Here is a 20,256-nt window from a genome sequence, read left to right on the forward strand (position 1 = left end):
TGAAATATTTTTGCCGTCTTTCGATATTAATTAATTTAGATGAGGTTTAGGTTAAATTATGCTCAAATTTGTTTTAAGAGTTGTATTTTAATTTATCAAATTATAAACTTATATTTTTTTTTAAATAGAAATTTAATATCTTTTTGAAATAAAACATTTTAATTAATAAAAAGCGGTTTTGAACATATTTCTGAATTTATTGTATAACCAGCACGATAGAGTAGTGGTGTAAGTCGGTGACTAATAACTGAAAGACTTGGGTTTGCTCCCATATGGAATGTTTTTCAATTTCTGTGTTTTATGAAAGATCGAAATTAGTGATTATTATATAATTATATCCGATTCTGATATAAAATCATGGATTAGGTTTTCCTAGATTTTTCTAATATTGCGTATGAATTTAAATAAAGTTGAACTAGGTCGTTCATTCTGAAATATATTGATTTAAAGCTGTAATAATAGTTAAATAAATGTCTCGGATTTACAGACTTTGATTTCAGTCTGATGTCATGCTACTTATTTTATGGTCGTTGATTGCGTTTACACGGTTGTAACGCATTGGGCTAACGTCTGTAATGATGTAATGGAAAATTTACAATAAATATACAAAATGTATTTTTTGGTGTTAAAATCAACATTTACTAGTAAGTATTGTGACGCACCAGACAAACTAAAATCTGGTGATCGGTGATGAATTTTTAATAATAGCGTATTTTTGTAATTCAAAATCAGATTCCATGTACGAATTACGTTATTCTGTCTTAATTATTCGCATTGCTTGGGGACGACGCACGCTAAGTCATTGCATTTTTGAACAAGAGTGACACATTCGCTAGTGCTTATAGATTTTTATAGCATATGTGTTGGACAGTGGCGTAGCTAGGGTATGTGCCGCCCGGGGCAATACTTGAAATTGCTGCCCCCCCCCCCATACATTTTTTTGCAGGGTCATAAAATCAGCATTTCTTAGAATAATAAATTGATTATTGTTAAGCTCTTGCTATTCGTAGATTTACTTAAATTTTTTGTCTATTCAGAGTTAAGAACAACACTAGACGATTCCATCGCGAATATGCCGCCCCCAAGCAAGTGCCGCCCGGCGACCCGCCCCCTCCGCCCCACCATAGCTACGCCACTGGTGTTGGAATGGTCGGAGCAAAGTGGCATTATTCAATGCACTTATTAGTCCACCAGACCCCAATATTACTGTTTTGTTTGATTTAATCTGCTTTAATGATTTTTCAACGTATACAATGCGCGTAAATAGAAAATATTCTAGAATTTTAGATAGAACCAGTTCATGGAAAATACAAAGTGCGATAAATCTATAAAAAATCCCATGCATATCAAAGTACTTAAATATATGTATCTACGTCTTTTTGAAAACTGCTATTGATCAATTTTAAATCTTATAAAAATATCTGCTTGTATACACTATGTATAGAATTTTTCATATTACTCCTGCCATCTCTACGGTTAATAACTTCGATGATTTTATTATATTTTATCCCAAAAAAATAATACATGATGTTCAGTACCACGAAAATTAATTTTGTACCGTTGTTGTACCAATGTCAAATGTAAATGTACTAACGATCGCGAAACGTCGAGTGCATTTGCATCACCGACTAGTTTTAAAAATATCAGTTGACCGTTTCGTCGTGTGGTGGCGCTACAGTCGCGCCGTAGTTTATATAAGTAATCTACGTTCGTTTCATCAGCCAGTTTCTCTACGTTGTTGTGTAGGAATGTTCTTGTATTTGTGCTCGAATATAGATTTTTCTGATTTGCCCTTCATTTAGCGGTCTGCCGTTTGTCGGTGGGAGTTATATAGTGATTTTTTTGTGATAGTAAACTGTGATAACTTAGTTGTAAACTAGAAAAATTTAAAATGGGATACGCGTCTGCTTTGTAAGTATCGTTTTTATAGCGGGCATACGTGAATGTGTGCTCTATTGTATGTTGACTTTTGAATTTTGATATACGAAATTTGTATGAATAATGTATGTTTGTTCATGGATACGAAAGCGATATGAATGTATGAGGAATTAAGTTTATTGTACTACAACAATAAAAATTAATGAATGTTGAGATACATTTTATATAAACACTGTTTTAGAAATTGTATGTTTATAAAAATATCAATATATTCAGAAAAGATTCATTATTAATCATGCATGAGTCTACAATAATGTTGTAAGGTCAAATGCATCGTAACTACACGTATAATATACTGCAAAAAATATTTTACTACTACTTATTTAAATTGTAAATATTTATTTTTATAATCCTGTTACAGTTTCAGACTGTTTTAATCAGTTTTATTATATTCTTATATATAATATACATAAACTCTAAATGCCAATTGTATCCGTTTCAAAAAAAATATTTAATACTTATTTTTTCCTTTAAAAGAATTGTGTAATTTTGCATCCATTATATACGAAAAAAATTTGAAATGTGAAATTTATTTTGCCAAAATTTACATTGATTAATTTATATTTTTTTTCTTTACAGTGACTTTGATACTCAATTTGCATCGCCACCAGCTCACGACGATTCCTTCTTCCTTATAAGATATCCCAATTCGATCTTGGGCGGCAACAAGCAACAAAACACATCCAGCAACGCTGGACAGATAGCCCAAACTGTCTCAGCAGCTGCCAAGAAAGATGGTGTCGACTGGTCCAAGCATACCCAGCCGTGTCAGCAGTTCATCAACGGAGTACCAATAGGCGCTCTCAGTAAATGTAAGTTTAAAAGAACCCCATATCTTTTACATCTTTATGTATGACGGTGACTTATTGTGATATTATTTCAGGCCCTCCCACTGTGAAGCCAAAACCGGCCGGAACCGACGACGGATTTAAAGGCGAAGGTGCCGCATGCGGTTCTTCGATAGTCCGCGTTGCTCAACAAATAATCTCAGGACGCTCGGGCAGCTCGAGGATTACGTCTCTGGGACCTGTAGGAGAGACTGAAATCATACAAATGACCAAGGATTCCGAAGTGGATAATAATCTTCTATCGCCAGGTGCAGGATATAATAATACAATGAGAAGGGGTAGCAAGAGTCTACCGGCGACTCCTCTTAACTCACCACCTGGCAGTCCTGGTTCGAAGAGGAAGAGTCGAAATCCAATTAATAGGTATGTAATACATTTTGAATAATTTTTGTGTAGTTATTTCTATATTCAGAATATGATGCAGTGGAGGCAAATGATATTTTTATATAAAGTATATTTTTTTCTTATCGTTCCCTTAAAGACCATCACTCCTCATCTGGTTTCTTTAACTCTTCCGACAACAGATTTGATGATTTCTGTTGTTTAACTTTTTCTTTTAATGTTCCCAGTGAATATAAGCTTTTACTCCGTAATATATCTTAAGTCTAAAGAACAGATGAATTAATATTGTGAATATCGGCGACAGCCGATTCTGAATTATTTTGACGTTTTTTTTCCAGCGCTTTAAAAATCAGATCATGCTCTGTTTTTTTCTGCGTAATCATTTATTAAAAAAGTGTTTATCTTAACCACATTCTTACAATTATCTTGGCCCTGCTACAAAACATAAAATGTTTATTGTTTTTATGTAACTACAAATGTTGATTTTTTTATTTCTTTAGATTCTTTACAAGTCCGTTTGAATTACCTGCAGACTTAGGTTCACGCTCTTGGATTTTAGCTGGTCTACTTGGTCAGCAGCGCGAAACTATCAACGAAGAAGGCCAAAGTAAGTTTAGTTCTGTTTTCATTTTCTATTGATCAATCTATGAGTTTTCTTAACAATTTTTTTTATTAAGGTTCACTTGTCGCTTCAGTTGAAAACTTGACCGCAGATGCCTCAAAAATATCTCAACAGTTTGCTAACGGACAGGAATCTACAAATCAAAAGCCTCAAGTTTACCGGCCAAAAGCATCCGAACTTCGAGAGATGAACTTCTTGTCGCCGACCTCTATGTGAATGATAAATATGTTTTACTAATTTACTTATTGTTGTGCAGTATTTTCCCCGTTCGTGTAAATATTATATTGAACGTAATTAAATAATGGTGAACTTTTACCTGTTAGCGATGATGATAATGATGATGTTGAAATTGAACTCAATATTTGACCCGTATTATTGATTTGAAGCGCAGGTCGATAAATAGGTTTTAAACAAACATGAATTCCATACGATAAGGTTAGGTTTGAACGGTTAAGTTTGTTTAGCTAATGTTAAATGAAAAACTCTTCAAAAAAATAAAATAAAAAATATAGACAAAAATCTATTTATTGAACAAACTGTTAGGACCTGAAGAAAATTATATTTGATGCATTTTTTACATATTTTTTTTAGATATTTTAAAAATTAATACGATTGACATGTCGTATAAAATATAAAAATATTTTTAAAACTCGATTATGTATAGTTCTTGAATATTCTGAAAAGATTGTTAAGGATTGTTATCTATTGATTATCAATTTTATTTTTACTAATTTGGGCATCGCTTGTGTCGTTGAGCTGTCTGCAAATTACAGATAGTAATAGGTTAAACTATTTAATTAATACGTTGTAAACGATTTGTGATCAGATTTATTAAATTTGATCTACAATAATGTAACTATTATATTAATTGTTTCATTAACCTAAAATTTGAACTCTATAAATATTTTTTATCATAACAATCCTCGTTTTATTGGATTTAGTTTTTATCATTGAAAATTAATGTCAGTTATTTTGTTAAATGCGTTTTTGTGCATCCATTGAATTAAGATCGTAGTATTAAGTGCTATCGTTTTCGTTAAAGTCTTTGTATTGTGTATAGTTCGAGACAGTCAAGGATTGTAAATATCGATTGTGAATTTCAAAGTGCATTGTACCTTCAATGATATGGTTTTATTTCAAAATCGTATGTGCGACTTAATTAAATTATGATTTTCCTATATGTAAGTAATATATTTATGCTATTTTATAAATTAAAATTGTAAATAATAATATGATTTTATTAAGATGATATTTTCAAATGAAATATAAGTATAGACTATATGTCTGTTTGCTCTAATTATTTAAAACAAAATATATTTTGTCCTACTTGATACTCTTAAGCTTTACTGTCGGAAGAAAATCATTATTTGTGATATTTTCATACTTTTGTCTTTCTTATTTTTTATCATACATTGCTCAAAAACTTTCTAAAATCAATTGTATATATTAGATAATTTTGTGTGACTGCATGAATGATACGTATGTATTGAAATGTTCATGTCGATGATTACATTTTTATTTGTAGGGCATGCATGCTTGTGCCTGAATAAATAAATAAATATTATGTATTGTAAACAATCTTTTATTTATTTCCTGTTCCTTATTTGGTGAATTTATAACATTTATCAATGTGAACTTGATTTCACACCAATGTATGTCTACATCAATTCTAATGTGAATAAAAAAATCAATATAATATTATTGTACTGTTTGTATCTATTAAGATCGGGTTTGATTCCTTTGGAATTGAAATCTTAAAACAATTATAAATATCATACATCAAAAATGTATTTGCTACATATTATAAACAGATTTCAGTAAAGTTGCAGCGGTGTATTTGCTATATTTTATAAATAAATTCAAGAGCTCAAATTACACTTATAAACATATTATTTTATTTAATAAATTCGTGTAAAATGTGTGTTATAATTAGCTACATCTATTGAATTCATACGAAAATAGTGTACGTGTATAAATATATTTTGGTTTATAACTTAGATAAAAAAATTTTAATAAATTTTTATTGGTTTGAAACACTGCTAAAAATTTAATAAATTTTTAATTGGTTTGAAGCACTGATGAAAATTCATTTAAATATGTTATATAAAACCGTAACTTGTGTATGTTTTCCTGAAACTAATTACGAATTTAAATCAATTATACTGTTCACTAATTTCTTATTTATTTTCCCTAACTAAAAAGATAAATTGATTCTTATGTAAAATTGTTTTTCTTAATTAACACAGTGGAAAAATACTAAAATAAATACTATAATAAAAAATACTAAATAATAGTTGTGAAAATTCAGTTAAAATAATATGTTGACCAAGATAAGTTGCTGTTCAGAATGAAATCAAAATGCATGAGATGGATATTCTATCTACTGATTCTATTTATTGAAGAGATGTTGAATGGGTGACTGGATTATTGCGCAAACAAAAATATCACACATAGGTGATTGCTTAATTGTCATATATATTATGCTTTTATTTATAGTAAATTTGAGACAAAAATCAATTACTTCTATGATTTTTTAACAAGTCTTTCAAACTCAGCGTTTACGGATGGTCACGACAAGTTTGAGAATAAGTAAAAATAAGTGTTTTTGTATTTATATTTCAATTTATTACAATACTACTTAGTTTTATATTGCAATCATTATATTATAAGAAGAGTAATTGTTTATATTATTATTTTAAAAATAGTACTAATTTAAGAACAAAAAATAAATGCAAATAAATACTGAATAATGAAATCTTTAGCAATGCATAAATATATAAAGTAAATAACCTGGTTCTAGTAAAGCAAAATAACGTAGAAGCATTTGTAAAGAAACTGTAACTAAAATATAATATCCTTAGAAACAGATAGTTCTGTTTATCCTATTTTTTATTGCTGTTTATGATACACGTTGTATTAATTTAAACCTCATTTTTGATCCCTATGATTTTATAATTGATTTTCAGTGAATGTTCTTCCTTAATTTTCCAAACTATTTTCTATATATTTTTATTAATTATCTGCCACGAATCGTGGGGCAATATTTGGATTATTTAGTTGTTGGAGATATAAGCTATACCCAAGATTTTTATTTCATAATTTCATATAGGTTTTAAATATGTATAGCAACAGTTACTTAATGCGATCCCAGCTGTTTAGATACTTATCTTAGTTTCTCTTCTTTTAACACATGTGCAGCTTCCTCTCTTAGTAGTGAATATTAATCGTAATAATATAGTATAATTGCTATCATAAATATAACTTACGCTCTTCTGCAGATATTTTGATGCTACAATAGATTCGTAGTGTGATGAATGTAAATATGAATCACCAGTGAATGTGGCCATTGTGGTATCATTTTTAGTAAAAAATGGAATGGAATTCTGCTTTCGACTTTGATTGAAAAAAAATAAAATTTTTATTTATGTTTATCTCATTCTAACTACTATACACTAATACTTTTATATAATATATAAATTATAACAACCAGTTTCCTGTTATGGCATCTATGAGTGAAGAAGTACTCTATCCATATTTTGTCTTCGCAATGCTCGTTATATGTACTTGACAAGTACTGTTTATCGTTGCTTTTATTTTTCCAGTGCGTTTATTTTAATTAGACGAAAGTAAAAGTCCTTTAGGACAATAATTGAGCAATAATATGCGAGGGCATCTCGTAAATAGTGTTACCGTGCCAAATCCGTCTTATAAACGACCGGTTTTGTAGGACTGTACTTCTTCAGACCAGTTACAATTCAGACGCGCATTATTTTAAAACAAATATGCACACGTGAATTATTTCGCAACTTGTGATATATTATGTCTCATACGATACATCGATTACTTATCTTTTTCTCACACTTTTCAGAAGCAGACCTTGTATCTCTTAATTTGCTGAAAAATTGCCGGCTTGGCCTGAATTTTTCTCCTTGCATGCCACAATGCCCTATTAGAAATGCTTAAAACACATGAATACGCTGAAGCGAATCGTAGCAAATGCTTTATTTAAGGTGTCAATGGAATATCAATGAACACGTAACGTTACCACATTTGGATCGCTGGAACGTGTAATGAGATTGTACGTGTTTTGAATTATGGCTAATTTGACATGTGCACATATAATCGACGTAAGTGAATAAATAGGCGATAACTTCTTATATAAAAATTTATTACAATAATTTCTCATTTACATAAAAATGTTTATATTTACAAAACAGCACTCAAGATGACTGATAACGTCATCATGGTTTCAGTATTGTTGATTTTTTTTAATTAGATGTTATGCGGGGTATGAATTACCAAGCATAGTTGGCGCCGAGTCCTGAGTAGGAAGCGTGAGACACTACGGCGGCTGGAGAATAAGCTAAAGATTTGGTGATTGGAGCAGCATGGGCATAAGATGCTATGGCTGGTGCGGCATAAGAGAGAGCTGGGCCGGCGTGGATGGCTGGAGCAGCGTAGCTGGAGTAGATTGGAGAAGCGTAGCTCTTGACAACTGGAGCTGCGTAGGCAGAGTGGCTGTATACAGCTGGAGCGGCATAAGACTTAGCGATCACTGGAGCAGCGGCATAAGAGACTGGGGCAGCGATGGCTGTCTTCGCGTAGTAAGGGGATGCGTACGAGGAGAGAGCTGGAGCTGCGTACGCGTGAGATGGGTAGGAAGAGTATGAGGAATAGACTGGAGCGGCGATGGCTTTGTGAACAAGGGGAGCGGCAGCTACTGACACGGCTGGTGCAGCATAGTGGGAAGTCGCGTAGTGGGCTGCTGGTGCGTAATGGGCAGCTTGCGCGTAATGGGCTGCTGGCGCGTAATGGGCAGCTTGCGCGTAATGGGCAGCTGGCGCGTAATGGGCAGCTTGCGCGTAATGAGCAGCTGGTGCGTAAGCAGTCGCTGCGTACGAACCATAAGCCGGTCCAGCTATTAATCCAGCTTGGGCTGTAGCCAAGGCAGCGAAGAGAACGATGAGCTGAAAACATTACAAAATATAATTTTAACTATATTGTATGTGTTGTTCAAGTATAAATAATATTCAATATTATATTAAAAAAAAATATTTTATATAATATTTACTTATTGTCTTTGGAGTTGGCATTATATTTAGTTAAGGTTTTAATAATTCTACGATATAAACAAAATTCAGCAGCATGCTTTATGTATAATTAACTTAATTTAAAGCATTTTAGAATATTTTAACAAGATTTCAATAATACTTTTTCATTTTCTAATGAAAGGAGAATGTTTTATATATTAACTTAATCTTTAATTATATTAAAGTTAAATTAAATTTATTAAATCAAGAAAGAATCAAAAATTGATTCTTTTTTGATTTTACATTAAATTTATAATAAAATTATTTTATCAATAGACATAAGTGTAAATTTTCTGACTAATTAATTTTCATCTTTACAGGTAAAATATTATATAAATAGTATATATTTATTTCTTTAGCCTTTATATTATTTTTATTAAAATATTGGTTATTTTTAGACATTTTACAATGATATTTTTAAAAACAACTTTCGTAAGATGCATATTTTTTAAGATTTTTGTAGAAAAATGGCAGTAATAAATAATTTTTAATCATAACTGAAAATATAACCAATTAAGCTTACGATAATTGTTATAATTCTTCTAAATAAATTAAAAAAATATTTTAAGCAAAACTTAGTAAGTACTGACTCTATTAAGCAAACATGGAAATATAAATATTATAGTATTTTTATCGTCATTATATTGTAAAAATACTATAATTTCACTTCCGGAATAAAGGGCTAAAACCGTAAAAAACAAACTCAAACATTAAACACCAAATATTGTAAAGAAAATTAATTATTCGTTAATGAAGCTTAAAACAGAAGGAACACGATTTTACACGGAAAATAGACATTGCAATAAAAAAATATTTTTCTGAATTATTCAGTACGATATTTTTAATGTTGTATGTTTATAAATATTAAAAAATAACCCTTATTTTTATTAGACTATGTATTTTTACTTATTATTTTAAAAAGTAACTTTACTTGCAGTTTTGTATAAAGTGTTTATATGGAATCACCAACTTTTTCTCCAACAGTTAAATTATATATACTGATTTTTCAATATAATAATTATTTCATTAAATAAAATAGTAAATATAATTAAAGCGTTTTACATAAACTGAAAAATTGCATTCACACTTTCCATTAGCAATTTAGTATTATATAATTTGTTTGGGTGATAAAGAAATTTTTAAGATAATGTTTATGAATAAAACTTTACTACCGTTTTATATTTATTAATATTTAACAAGAAATACAGATACATTTAAAAGAGCTAGATATAAGAAATTGCAATAATATTTCAAATTATATTTATAACAGTTTTATGAATAGGTATTGAATCTTATATGCATGTTTTTAATTTGTTTCGTTATTTTATTTTACAATTATCTATGGCACAGATTTATGGCACATTAAAACAGCAAACAATATCAATTACTAAAAAAAGTTTAATATCATAAAGAAGATACAAGATAAGTCAATATTTTTTATAGATGCACTAATCATTTAATTCTTTAACCAAGAAAATTGCAACATATGAGGCTACTTTTAAATGCACCACACTATTTTTTTTATGTAAAGCATATATTTTTAAATAAAAAATATCTTTATATTGCAAATTTATTTTTAATCTATTGAAAAAAATCCACTAGAACCAGAATCCACGGTCTGTCAAACCGAAAAATTGTGAACGCCCCACCGAACAACACACACCGCACAATCGCGTTTGCCTATTTACCTTTGATGCCATTTTTCCGATTTTGTATATCACGGTACAATGATGCAGCTCAAGCGTGGCGCAAAGCTTTTATACTATTTCACAGGGCTAACTAGCGCGCTAGGAGGACGTGTTTTTTACCCTCTCCTCGTGGTCCATTGCAAACATTCACATGTCGGCTGTGTGACGGGGGGAAGGGGGCAAAGAATGATCTGGACCATATGGACTTGGCAACACACGTAGGAAGTAGCCAAGCTGTTTGCCGTATGAGACGCTCTCGTTAATAATGACAGGCAGGGTTCTTAAACTTTTTGCGAATTGAGTAAACTAAGCATTTTGAAGAAAAAAAAACTAAAATTATATTATATACTATTGTTGTAAGTCAATCATTGAAGCTTTACACGCGCTAGCTCAATGGTGTAATAACCAACAGATTCAAGTAAGCTGAAAGTGAAATCTGGAAATAGGAGATATTTTATAAAAAAATTAAATTCACATATTTATTATTTTAAATTACATTATTTTTAATATAAGAGCCGGTTTATGCATTCTGGAAACACTAAAATGGCAGCACCACGACGGGATTACAATGGCCGGCGGCGCCTCATGCGCTGATCTTATTCATAACAAACACTCTGCGTCTACTTGCCATTGGTCAATAAATTATTAAACATTTTACAAAAATCGAACTAAATACATGTAAATGTATTTGGCAAGTATTTAAGCAATGAAGATAATGTATGGGAAATATCAGACAAGCAATGTCAATTTGTAAAGCGTTATTATCATTTAATTTACATTTCAAGTGTTTATGATAAGATTTAATTATTAACGCTAGTGAAAATTACTATCGTGTAAATGTCAATCATCAGCTTAAGATAAAGTTAAATTGAATAGATAAAAGTAATTCATTTCCTCCGTGGCAACTGATATGTGCTACATGAACAGAAAAATATGTGATTGTCATCACATATTTTGGTTTTTATAGAAAATTTCCATGCTGCGTTATTTATTGTAAATACGATATTTTTTGCATAAAAAATGACAATAAAATAGCGGAAAATTTATGTTGTATGTTAAGAATAAACTATATTTTTTTTATAAATTTTGGTTACATACTTTCGCTTTTATATGTGAGGTAAAAATTATTATTAACATATTTATGTACTTATATTATATATTATAGATGTTTTGTCTTTGCTTGCTATTAACAATTATTTTTTGGCTTAATTAATCCTGTTTTTTTAACATATGGAAGAAAACACATTTTAAGTTTCGCTATTGAGTAAACAGTGTACGATTTTTATTACGTTTATGGATTTCACTGTTTATTAGCCTTCCCTGATATAAAATATTGTATTTATTCTAGTTCAATATATCAAGTTGTAAAATTGAAGGTTGTAAACGGATTTATTAAAAGTAACGAGAAAACGTTCTAGAAGCTTAAACAGTCTAATATTACAATAATACATCTCAAGGCTGTGAATTAGGTATTTTTTTAAGTCAATTGTATTAATTGTAAATAGGAAATTATTTTTAGAGAGCACTATTTGTGTGTTAAATCATATACATATTTTAACGATATAAACGATACTCAAAAAAATATATTCGGCAGTAAAACGATGAAAAAGGAAGGCAATATTCATAACACCTAAATCATCCGACATTAAGGTTTATAAAACTTTTCTTTTATATAATATATTGAGCTTTACTAAATCAATAAAATGTGCTTACTTTAAAACAATCGCTTTTGTTGAAGAAGAAATGTGTAATTGATGTTTGAAGACCAACTAAATTGTAGCGATGTATGGTCTATTAAAAAACAATCAAATTATAGTGTCGATAATTACAGAAAAAAAGACAATGGGTATATTTATCAGTTGTGTAAAAAAAAATATGGAATAGTGAGATAAGATTAAAAAATAATATTATGTTGTATGGAGCTGTGACGTAAGAGTAAAAAAGCATTTAAAAATACTACTAAATTTATTTATTCGTTAATTAAATTTTAACTTGAATAAGTAAGAGTCGGAGCAAGGTCTGAAGAATATGGTGGATTTGTTAAAAAATCATAAAATAATAATTAATTTTGTTATTGTCTTTTAAGGGCGGCTTTTAATTCTTACACTCTTTATTTTTCACCGAATACAATAGTATTACTATTTTTAAAATTAAGGTTCTGTACTCATCATTTATAAAATATGTAAAATAGTAAAATTAATTTAAGTAATTTCTTTTAAATACTGTAAAATTAAAAGTTTTTCTAAGGCAACTTTTATTTATACATACATTAACTAGTATTATGTTTTGCTTGGTTTCACTTTGGGAGTAGATTGGTTTTGATATATTTATCTTAAAACCAATATAGTTTATTAAATATATATTAATATCATTAAACATATTAATCGACATAATTGAGCCCTTCTGACTATAAGGTGTCGACACCTGTACAAAACTTTTACTTTTTTGTTAAAAAAGCGCACTTGCAATTAATATACCATTTTAGCGGACACTTTTAATTTTTGAGATCGAATTTCGAGGTCGCGTCTCATCGTTTTAAAAACCGCAAAAAAATTAGGTCACAACCAAAGCTTCGTATAAAAATGTACTATATAATTTTAACAATGACTATTCTGCAATACTATCATTAAATTGGTTATATACTATTTTCAATATCTACATATTTACATTGAAATAACAACTCTCACTTTCAAATAAATACTTCATCGGATGAAATAGAATGTACCAATAATATAATCCTGCTATATAATATTCAGATTGTATATTTTTTGTTGCTATATCAAAGTAATAATTTTTAAGGCACTCACTATTACTTTTATTGAATAATATCAAAGAAAGCCTTTATATTTAAAATAATATATTTTGTGAACTTCTGTGTCATTTACCAAATCTGCATAATTTAAGTTTTTTTCCATTTATACTAAACAAAAAATAATTATATGGTCTATGGTAATAAATCATCTTCGGTCATTAGCCACACGTCGCCTGTGACAACGGTTGACAATGCCACACATTCACGAGTGTACAATATCTACATTTACAAAATGTATGGTGCGATTTCGTTGATTTAACTCTGCTTGATGATTCGTCATTAATGTGCCATTGTGCGACAATCAATATTTAATCCATTGGGAAATTTCAAACGATTGTGTGTTCGCAATGCAGTTAGTGTCCTTTCGATTACGACACCTTTGCCATATATGTGGAATTGTGTTGCGTGAAATTCTTATTGGAAGTCATTATCCTCCATCTATCTGTCTATCTCAGTTTTGCACGCCCTGGGCTCTTTTCAGATAACACACATCTTGTTTGTGTGGCATAGCGGTGAATACTTTTCATATGCAACAGGATGTTATAATTCATAAAAAAACAAATAGCAATGGGTGCAATTATGTGTTTAAAAAATAGTATAGTTTTAAATTGCAAAGTATTTTTATTATTATGTCACTAAACGTCTTTATATGTGTCAAAACAGTTACCTCTATGTATATGTTATATTACTGTAATAGCTTATTTTATTGATTAAGTATATAACAATAATAGTAAATATTATAATTATTAAAGATGGGTAAGAAATATTTGGACCACAAATGTTATTATCTATTTTTAATGTAATAATTAGTTTGAAATATCATTAAATAGGAAAAGTTCTCATCTACCAGTTCCCCCAAAATTAATGAATAAATTTTACATGCTCTAATGAAAATTGAAATTAAAATAGAACTAAAGTAAATAAAACACTTATGGAATTATTACGGTCATTAAAATTAGTATAAGCAATATTTTTTATTTTTTTAATAAAATGCAATCTGTTTATTTAAAGCAAATCTTTTATAATACGTAAATTTCCTTCTGTCTCCTTTTTTACAGCAACTAATAATATTATATAATGGGTTAATTGGTAGTACTTTTCTCATGATATTGCTCATGTTATGATATTGCTCATGTTAATTAAATTTATTTAATAATTTTAATCTTGTTTTTTAGCAAATTATTTGCCAATATGTGGTGGTATAATCTTAATTGTTTCTTTTACACTAACACACTAGCAATCACTTACCATATAATTGTAAGGCACACACATAAGAGAACCGGTCATCATCCTAAGAAATTTATTCTGGAATCTCTCAAGAATATTGATACACGATACGGAGGTCACACCTCAAATCTGAGCTCCATAATACTATGCCGGTTTAATGATAAAGTTATATATTATCCTTTTTTCCAATGATAAACCAAAATTTTGTCCTGTGAAGTAGAAGATACAAATGTTTCATTTTGTTCCAAATATAAGTTTTTCTGTCGAGATGAACTCAATGATATTTTCTGAAGTTCCCTTGTGGCATAAATTTCCTATTAAGGAATATCGAAGGAGAAGTATCTCTCAGCAAAAACGTAACATGCATTGATTTAGATTTATTAGCTCTAATTCGCCATTTAGAGCGCCAAGCTTGGACTTTTGAAAGATGATCTTGCAGTTTCAAGTTGCCATTTTTGTAGTGTCGTCGGCAAATGTAGCAATTCTAGTTGAGTTTGTCTAAGAAAGAACTATCGTATATAACAAATACAGTATCAGTCGAAGAACGCTGTTCTAAAGCACACCTGATGATATTTAATAAATTTATGTTTACTTCTTTGATGTTAATTGTAAGTGTCTATCTTTCACAATTATCGGTAATAAATATTTTTTGTTCAGTAAGTTATTATTTTATTACCCATACGGATTAATTTAAGATGAATAAATATGTCATTAAGTATTTTAAACAAAAATAATAAAAAAAATAACTTATTAAGAGGTCCACCTAAGTCATTCAAACGGCAATTTTTAACTTATTCAAAGTAAATAACAACGCGTTTTGACGTATTGCTTGATAACGATAAGAGAATACTCAATACTGCAATTGTGTAATTAAATAGACACCATATTAGCTCGCCCGTTCCCTTTTGTGCGTAATAATGCAATAGACAATACGTCTAACCGGCGTAAAAACCGCTATTGTAATTTAACCCTTGAATTAACGACCTCAAAATGTGTTCATCTTGCAGTTTCACTTATTATAAGCGTGAATATATCTTCTTGATCGAATATATAAGCGATGCAATTGGTCAACCAACATCAGTATCTGTGATTTGATAGATACAAAAGATTAAACAATTCGAGTTGAAAGGATCAAAGACAGTAACCCGCATCTAGAGCAGACGATCACACGATTCGAACCGATAAACAACCAGACCGAGACCGAGAACAAACAGCAACAACAAATACGAGAGCGAATCAACCCAAGGATATCATTTCTCCACCTGTGGAATCTTATACTATGTATGGGGCAGGCTGCTAAAACACCGTTATTTTTGTGTTTGCATCACAACAAAAATCAATTAGTATTTATTACTTGTACATTACATCTTTTTGAAGCTAATTTTGTTGTTTGTTATATATGTCCTATTCAATAAATGAAAATCTCGATTAAAATTAGGAAAACGATTAAGAACCAAATGATAATCATTATGTTGATTTGAATTAGGTACTTTAAGAAGAATAGGAATATTAAAATTATATAAAATACTTTAAATATGTAGATAACCGAACAGATTTTTTTTTTAAAGCTTTCATACAAGAGTTTTGTGACTACTAATAAATTGAACAAATAATTGATAACACTGCTTAACATTTTTAAGAGACTAAGATATAATTTTTTAAACAATTTTTTTTAAAACAAAAGCCATCATGAGAAAAATTTATAACTGGGCGATCTTGTGAATTAAGGATGCAAAATGTTTTATAATAATATATTTAAGCATTTTTATTACTTAAGTAAACTCAAGTCAATACGCAGTTTTGATAAAAATGATAAACTAGGATTGTTATATTTGTTGCAATTGCCAAAATAGCACTATTGCTAAGTTAAATCTGTTAAATCTTTAATCAAATGCAATACATTTTCTTACATTTCACAGATAGTCGACTGCTAAGAAAAATTGTAATATTAACGATTTTTGTATCGAAATTGGAAACTTTTCCTTTATTAAGTAAAATCATTTTAATGTCCGTTGAAATATAATGTGAAATAAAATATTTAAAAATTACATCATTAATAAATAATATAACAATTAGACTAATTTAATAATGAATTAAATGATAACACATATTTAGAGACACCTATGTGAGTGTGATTAAATAAATAGAACTGTAAACTTATTGTGAATGTATTATTTTAGATTGTTAATAATGTATGAAGATAATTGAAATATTTGTAATATATATTTATAATCGTATATCTGTTTTAATGGTTTTATGATATATTATTATATTATTCATGACAGTAAAGCAAAATTTAAAAGTAAATTAGTATCTTCTTTATTTTATTTAAAGCTTTTTAAAATTTCACTGTTTTTTAACTTTAATAAAATATAAGTGAATTTCATGTTTAAATTACTTAGCTGAATTATTGATTAAAAATTAATATATTCAATGTTGTTTTATTGATATTGTTATTATATCCTATATTTTATATTATTGTTTAACCAACTCTTTTAAAGAACAGTATACAATATATACTTTAGCTGTGTATTTTATTTACTTGGTCTAAATAATAAATGTATGGGTCAAACAGACGATTGTTAAAGAGAATAAATAAAAAATATTATTATTTACATATTTTTATTTATTTAAAATTAGTAATAAATATTAAATACATAAAAATATATATACATACATAACAGATCACTGTTAAACTGTTTAAAACGCATTCATACTAATGTCCTGTGCTAAACTTTTTCACGATTGGAGCTTCATGGTGGAAAATTAATAATTTAAGGAAAATCAGATTATTTACCATCCATAGGTGGCTCCGACGGAGGAGTAGCTGACATGGGATACAGCGGAAGCTGGGGAATAATGCACTGCAGCCTTGACTACTGGGGCGGCATGGGCATAGGTGGCTACTGGAGCAGCATGAGCGTATGTGGCTACTGGAGCAGCATGGGCATATGTGGCTACTGGAGCGGAATGGGAGTAGGTATGGGCTACTGGAGCAGCGTGGGCGTAGGTGGCTACTGGAGCGGCGTGGGCGTAGGTGGCTACTGGAGCGGCGTGAGCGTAGGTAGCTACTGGAGCGGCGTGAGCGTAGGTGGCTACTGGAGCAGCGTGAGCGTAGGTATGGGCTACTGGAGCAGCATGGGCATAGGTAGCTACGACTGGAGCGGCAATAGCTAATTTAGCGTCGTTGGTGATGCGTTGATCGTATTTGCGTACGCTGGAGTATGCGCTGTCTACGGCTTTGGAGTAAGTGGAAACGGCTGAGTTTCCATCCAAGGAACGGTAGGTGCTCTCGTGAGAAGCTCCGATGGCATGATGATCATGATGAGGAGCGTAAGCCAAGGCTGGAGCGGCGTATGAGTGGACGGCTGGGGAAGCATAAGAGTGGACAGCTGGGGCAGCATAGGTATGGACAGCTGGAGCAGCATAAGTCTGGACAGCTGGGGCGGCATAGGTGTGGACAGCTGGAGCAGCGTAAGCGTGGACGGCTTTAGCTACGACTGGAGATGATTGGGAGATTGAAGAGTAAGACACTGAAGGAGCTGAAGAGTAGTGGGCTACAGCTGGAGCAGCATAGGTCTTGGCGTATACTGGGGCGGCTATGGTTTTGGTTACTACTGGTCCTGGAGCATAGGTATGCACGGCTGGAGCGGCATATGTCTGCACTGGAGCAGCATAAGTGTGAGCTGTGGAGTAGTGAGCTACTTCTGGAGCAGCAGCCAAGTAGCCAGCGTTGGCCGTAGCCAAAACGGCGCACAGAACGAAAAGCTGAAATTTATATAATGATTAATTATTTTTACACAAAACACTATAAATGCGGATCTCTAGCTTGAGATAATTGTGAGAGTTTGGCATTTGAAATGGTTATCTAAGCGCGGTGTACCTTGAATGCCATTGTTGTTTGATTGAAGATCAAAGGCGAATGATGATTTTTGATCCGAATTGCAGGCCTTTTATATCGAGCCGGTTTGGTCAATCAGGGGCGGATGAAAGAGGAATGGGGGCTTTTGGGAGGCTGTGAATTGGCGAATTTCTAGAGCAAGTTTGGGCGCGCGTCTCAACTATAGGATGGTTCGAAAGAATAGCTACACAAAAATAATGCTTTAAACTTTCTATAATAATTTCAATTATGTTAGGCTTATAAAAAACCAATAATAAAAGCAATATTTACTTCAATATCAATATTTCACAAATATAATTGTATTTATGTATTTAATATAGCAGTGGTGTGCCGTGATTTTGAAAACATGGTATGGAAAAAATATATATACTACATAAAAAAATACAGTCAGCAAATAAAATATGATGAATTTATCATTTACATTATGTTTTTATATTATATATTTATCTATTTCAACCATACATTTATTTATTTTAAATCTTCCGTTATAACCTGACAGACATAAGTCCAATGCGTTATAACGGGGTGACGGGGTAACTACCAGACAAAGAAAAATTGTGAAAAAATATTGGAACAAGCATTTTTTATTAAAAAATCAATAAAAAAATTGATTAACCTATACCATACCATGAATAAATAGTACGATTGAATAAACTGATAATGTTACAATTTATTAAATTTAAAGTAATTATGTAAATTTCCAAAATCATTTATTTAAATGCGAGGGCAATCTTTCTATCGCTTTTTTGAAAAATTTATATTTTAATGTATCAAATAAATTTGTTAGATTATGTTTTAGTATAGTCCTTCTAGTCTAATGACAACACGCTACTGAGAGATAGATATAATGTTAAAAAAATATTAACTTATGTAAATAAAATTATTTAAAAATAAAGTATACACAGAAGTAAATCGCCAATCAACTATCCAATTATAAACAAGTTAATGATTAAATTTGTCTCGAGAACGCATTTTGTGTTAAATTACTTGAATGATTAAATTTAATGTAGGCGTTTCTAAATCTAGTTTAAATTCTAGATCCTTATTGAGAGTCAAAATCATATAAAAAGCACGCAATGCTCCATCGTATTGAAATAAAAAGTTATTTATTATGAATATTAAATTCATAACAGACTCTACTTAACATAAATCAACTTTGTAGATGTGGTGATAAAGCATTAACAATACATACAAATAACTATTAGATTTACAAGACAAAAATGTAATGCTACATTAAAAAAGTAGAGCTAAAAGCAATCAATTCTCCAATAATTTGAGCACGTTGAATACAAATAAAGACGATATTGATTGTAAAAATCTAGCTTGAATTTAGTTAAACTATAGTGTGATGAAGCATTGGGAGAAAAATAAAAATTAAACATTATTTTTTAATCATCATGTAGTCCAATATTAAAACAGATAGCAACAATATGCACTTTCTCTTTCGATGCCGAAAAGGCCCGCCCGGGCGAAGGTCTTGGTTATGTTGCCCCCACTTGGTCAGAACGGGTACCTCAGGTGTGGCGCAACTGCACGTAATATCTCTGTGAATAAATAATAACATATTGTAGCCGAACGCCCCGCTAACTGGGACATATTACGCCTATGGATGACAGACAGGGTTGGCAAAAATATAGGAAAAAAAAATACTTCCTTTATAGAGAATAATATTGTTGTTATTAAATAAAACAAACACCTTTTGATTAAAAATATATCTACACTCAATACAAAATATGGTAATTTAATTATTTTTATATTTATAATATAATATAATACGAATATTAAGAT

The 20,256-nt window shown here is 30.3% G+C and overlaps 2 protein-coding genes across 5 annotated transcripts in view; one reads left to right on the top strand and one right to left on the bottom strand.

The window, feature by feature from the left end:
• Positions 1 to 5,325, top strand: part of LOC148227141 (uncharacterized) — a 47,958-nt gene extending 42,633 nt beyond the window's left edge. For 3 of the 4 annotated variants that reach the window (XM_088201252.1, XM_088201251.1, XM_088201253.1), the window contains 4 exons: positions 2,518 to 2,750; positions 2,822 to 3,149; positions 3,629 to 3,735; positions 3,806 to 5,325. In XM_088201252.1, the coding sequence (XP_088057378.1) occupies positions 2,518 to 2,750; positions 2,822 to 3,149; positions 3,629 to 3,735; positions 3,806 to 3,966 (829 nt within the window). In that variant the 3' untranslated portion in view covers positions 3,967 to 5,325. Of the gene's footprint in view, positions 1 to 1,723; positions 1,912 to 2,517; positions 2,751 to 2,821; positions 3,150 to 3,628; positions 3,736 to 3,805 lie in introns of those variants that run through there. The other variant, XM_088201254.1, reaches the window with a different exon arrangement.
• Positions 5,326 to 7,907: 2,582 nt separating this feature from the next.
• LOC148227143 (uncharacterized) lies at positions 7,908 to 18,543 on the bottom strand. The gene is made up of 5 exons (XM_088201921.1): positions 18,451 to 18,543; positions 17,365 to 18,335; positions 15,097 to 15,130; positions 10,529 to 10,576; positions 7,908 to 8,717 (listed from the first exon to the last, which is right to left on the bottom strand). Exons 1-5 carry the CDS (start codon positions 18,460 to 18,462, stop codon positions 8,046 to 8,048), a joined length of 1,737 nt encoding a protein of 578 aa, XP_088058047.1. The 5' UTR covers positions 18,463 to 18,543; the 3' UTR covers positions 7,908 to 8,045.
• Positions 18,544 to 20,256: the final 1,713 nt, after the last annotated feature.

This window comes from Plectrocnemia conspersa, unplaced genomic scaffold (genome assembly GCF_051122295.1).
Source record: "Plectrocnemia conspersa isolate PC_06_02 unplaced genomic scaffold, ASM5112229v1 ptg000013l, whole genome shotgun sequence".
NCBI lineage: Eukaryota > Metazoa > Arthropoda > Insecta > Trichoptera > Polycentropodidae > Plectrocnemia > Plectrocnemia conspersa.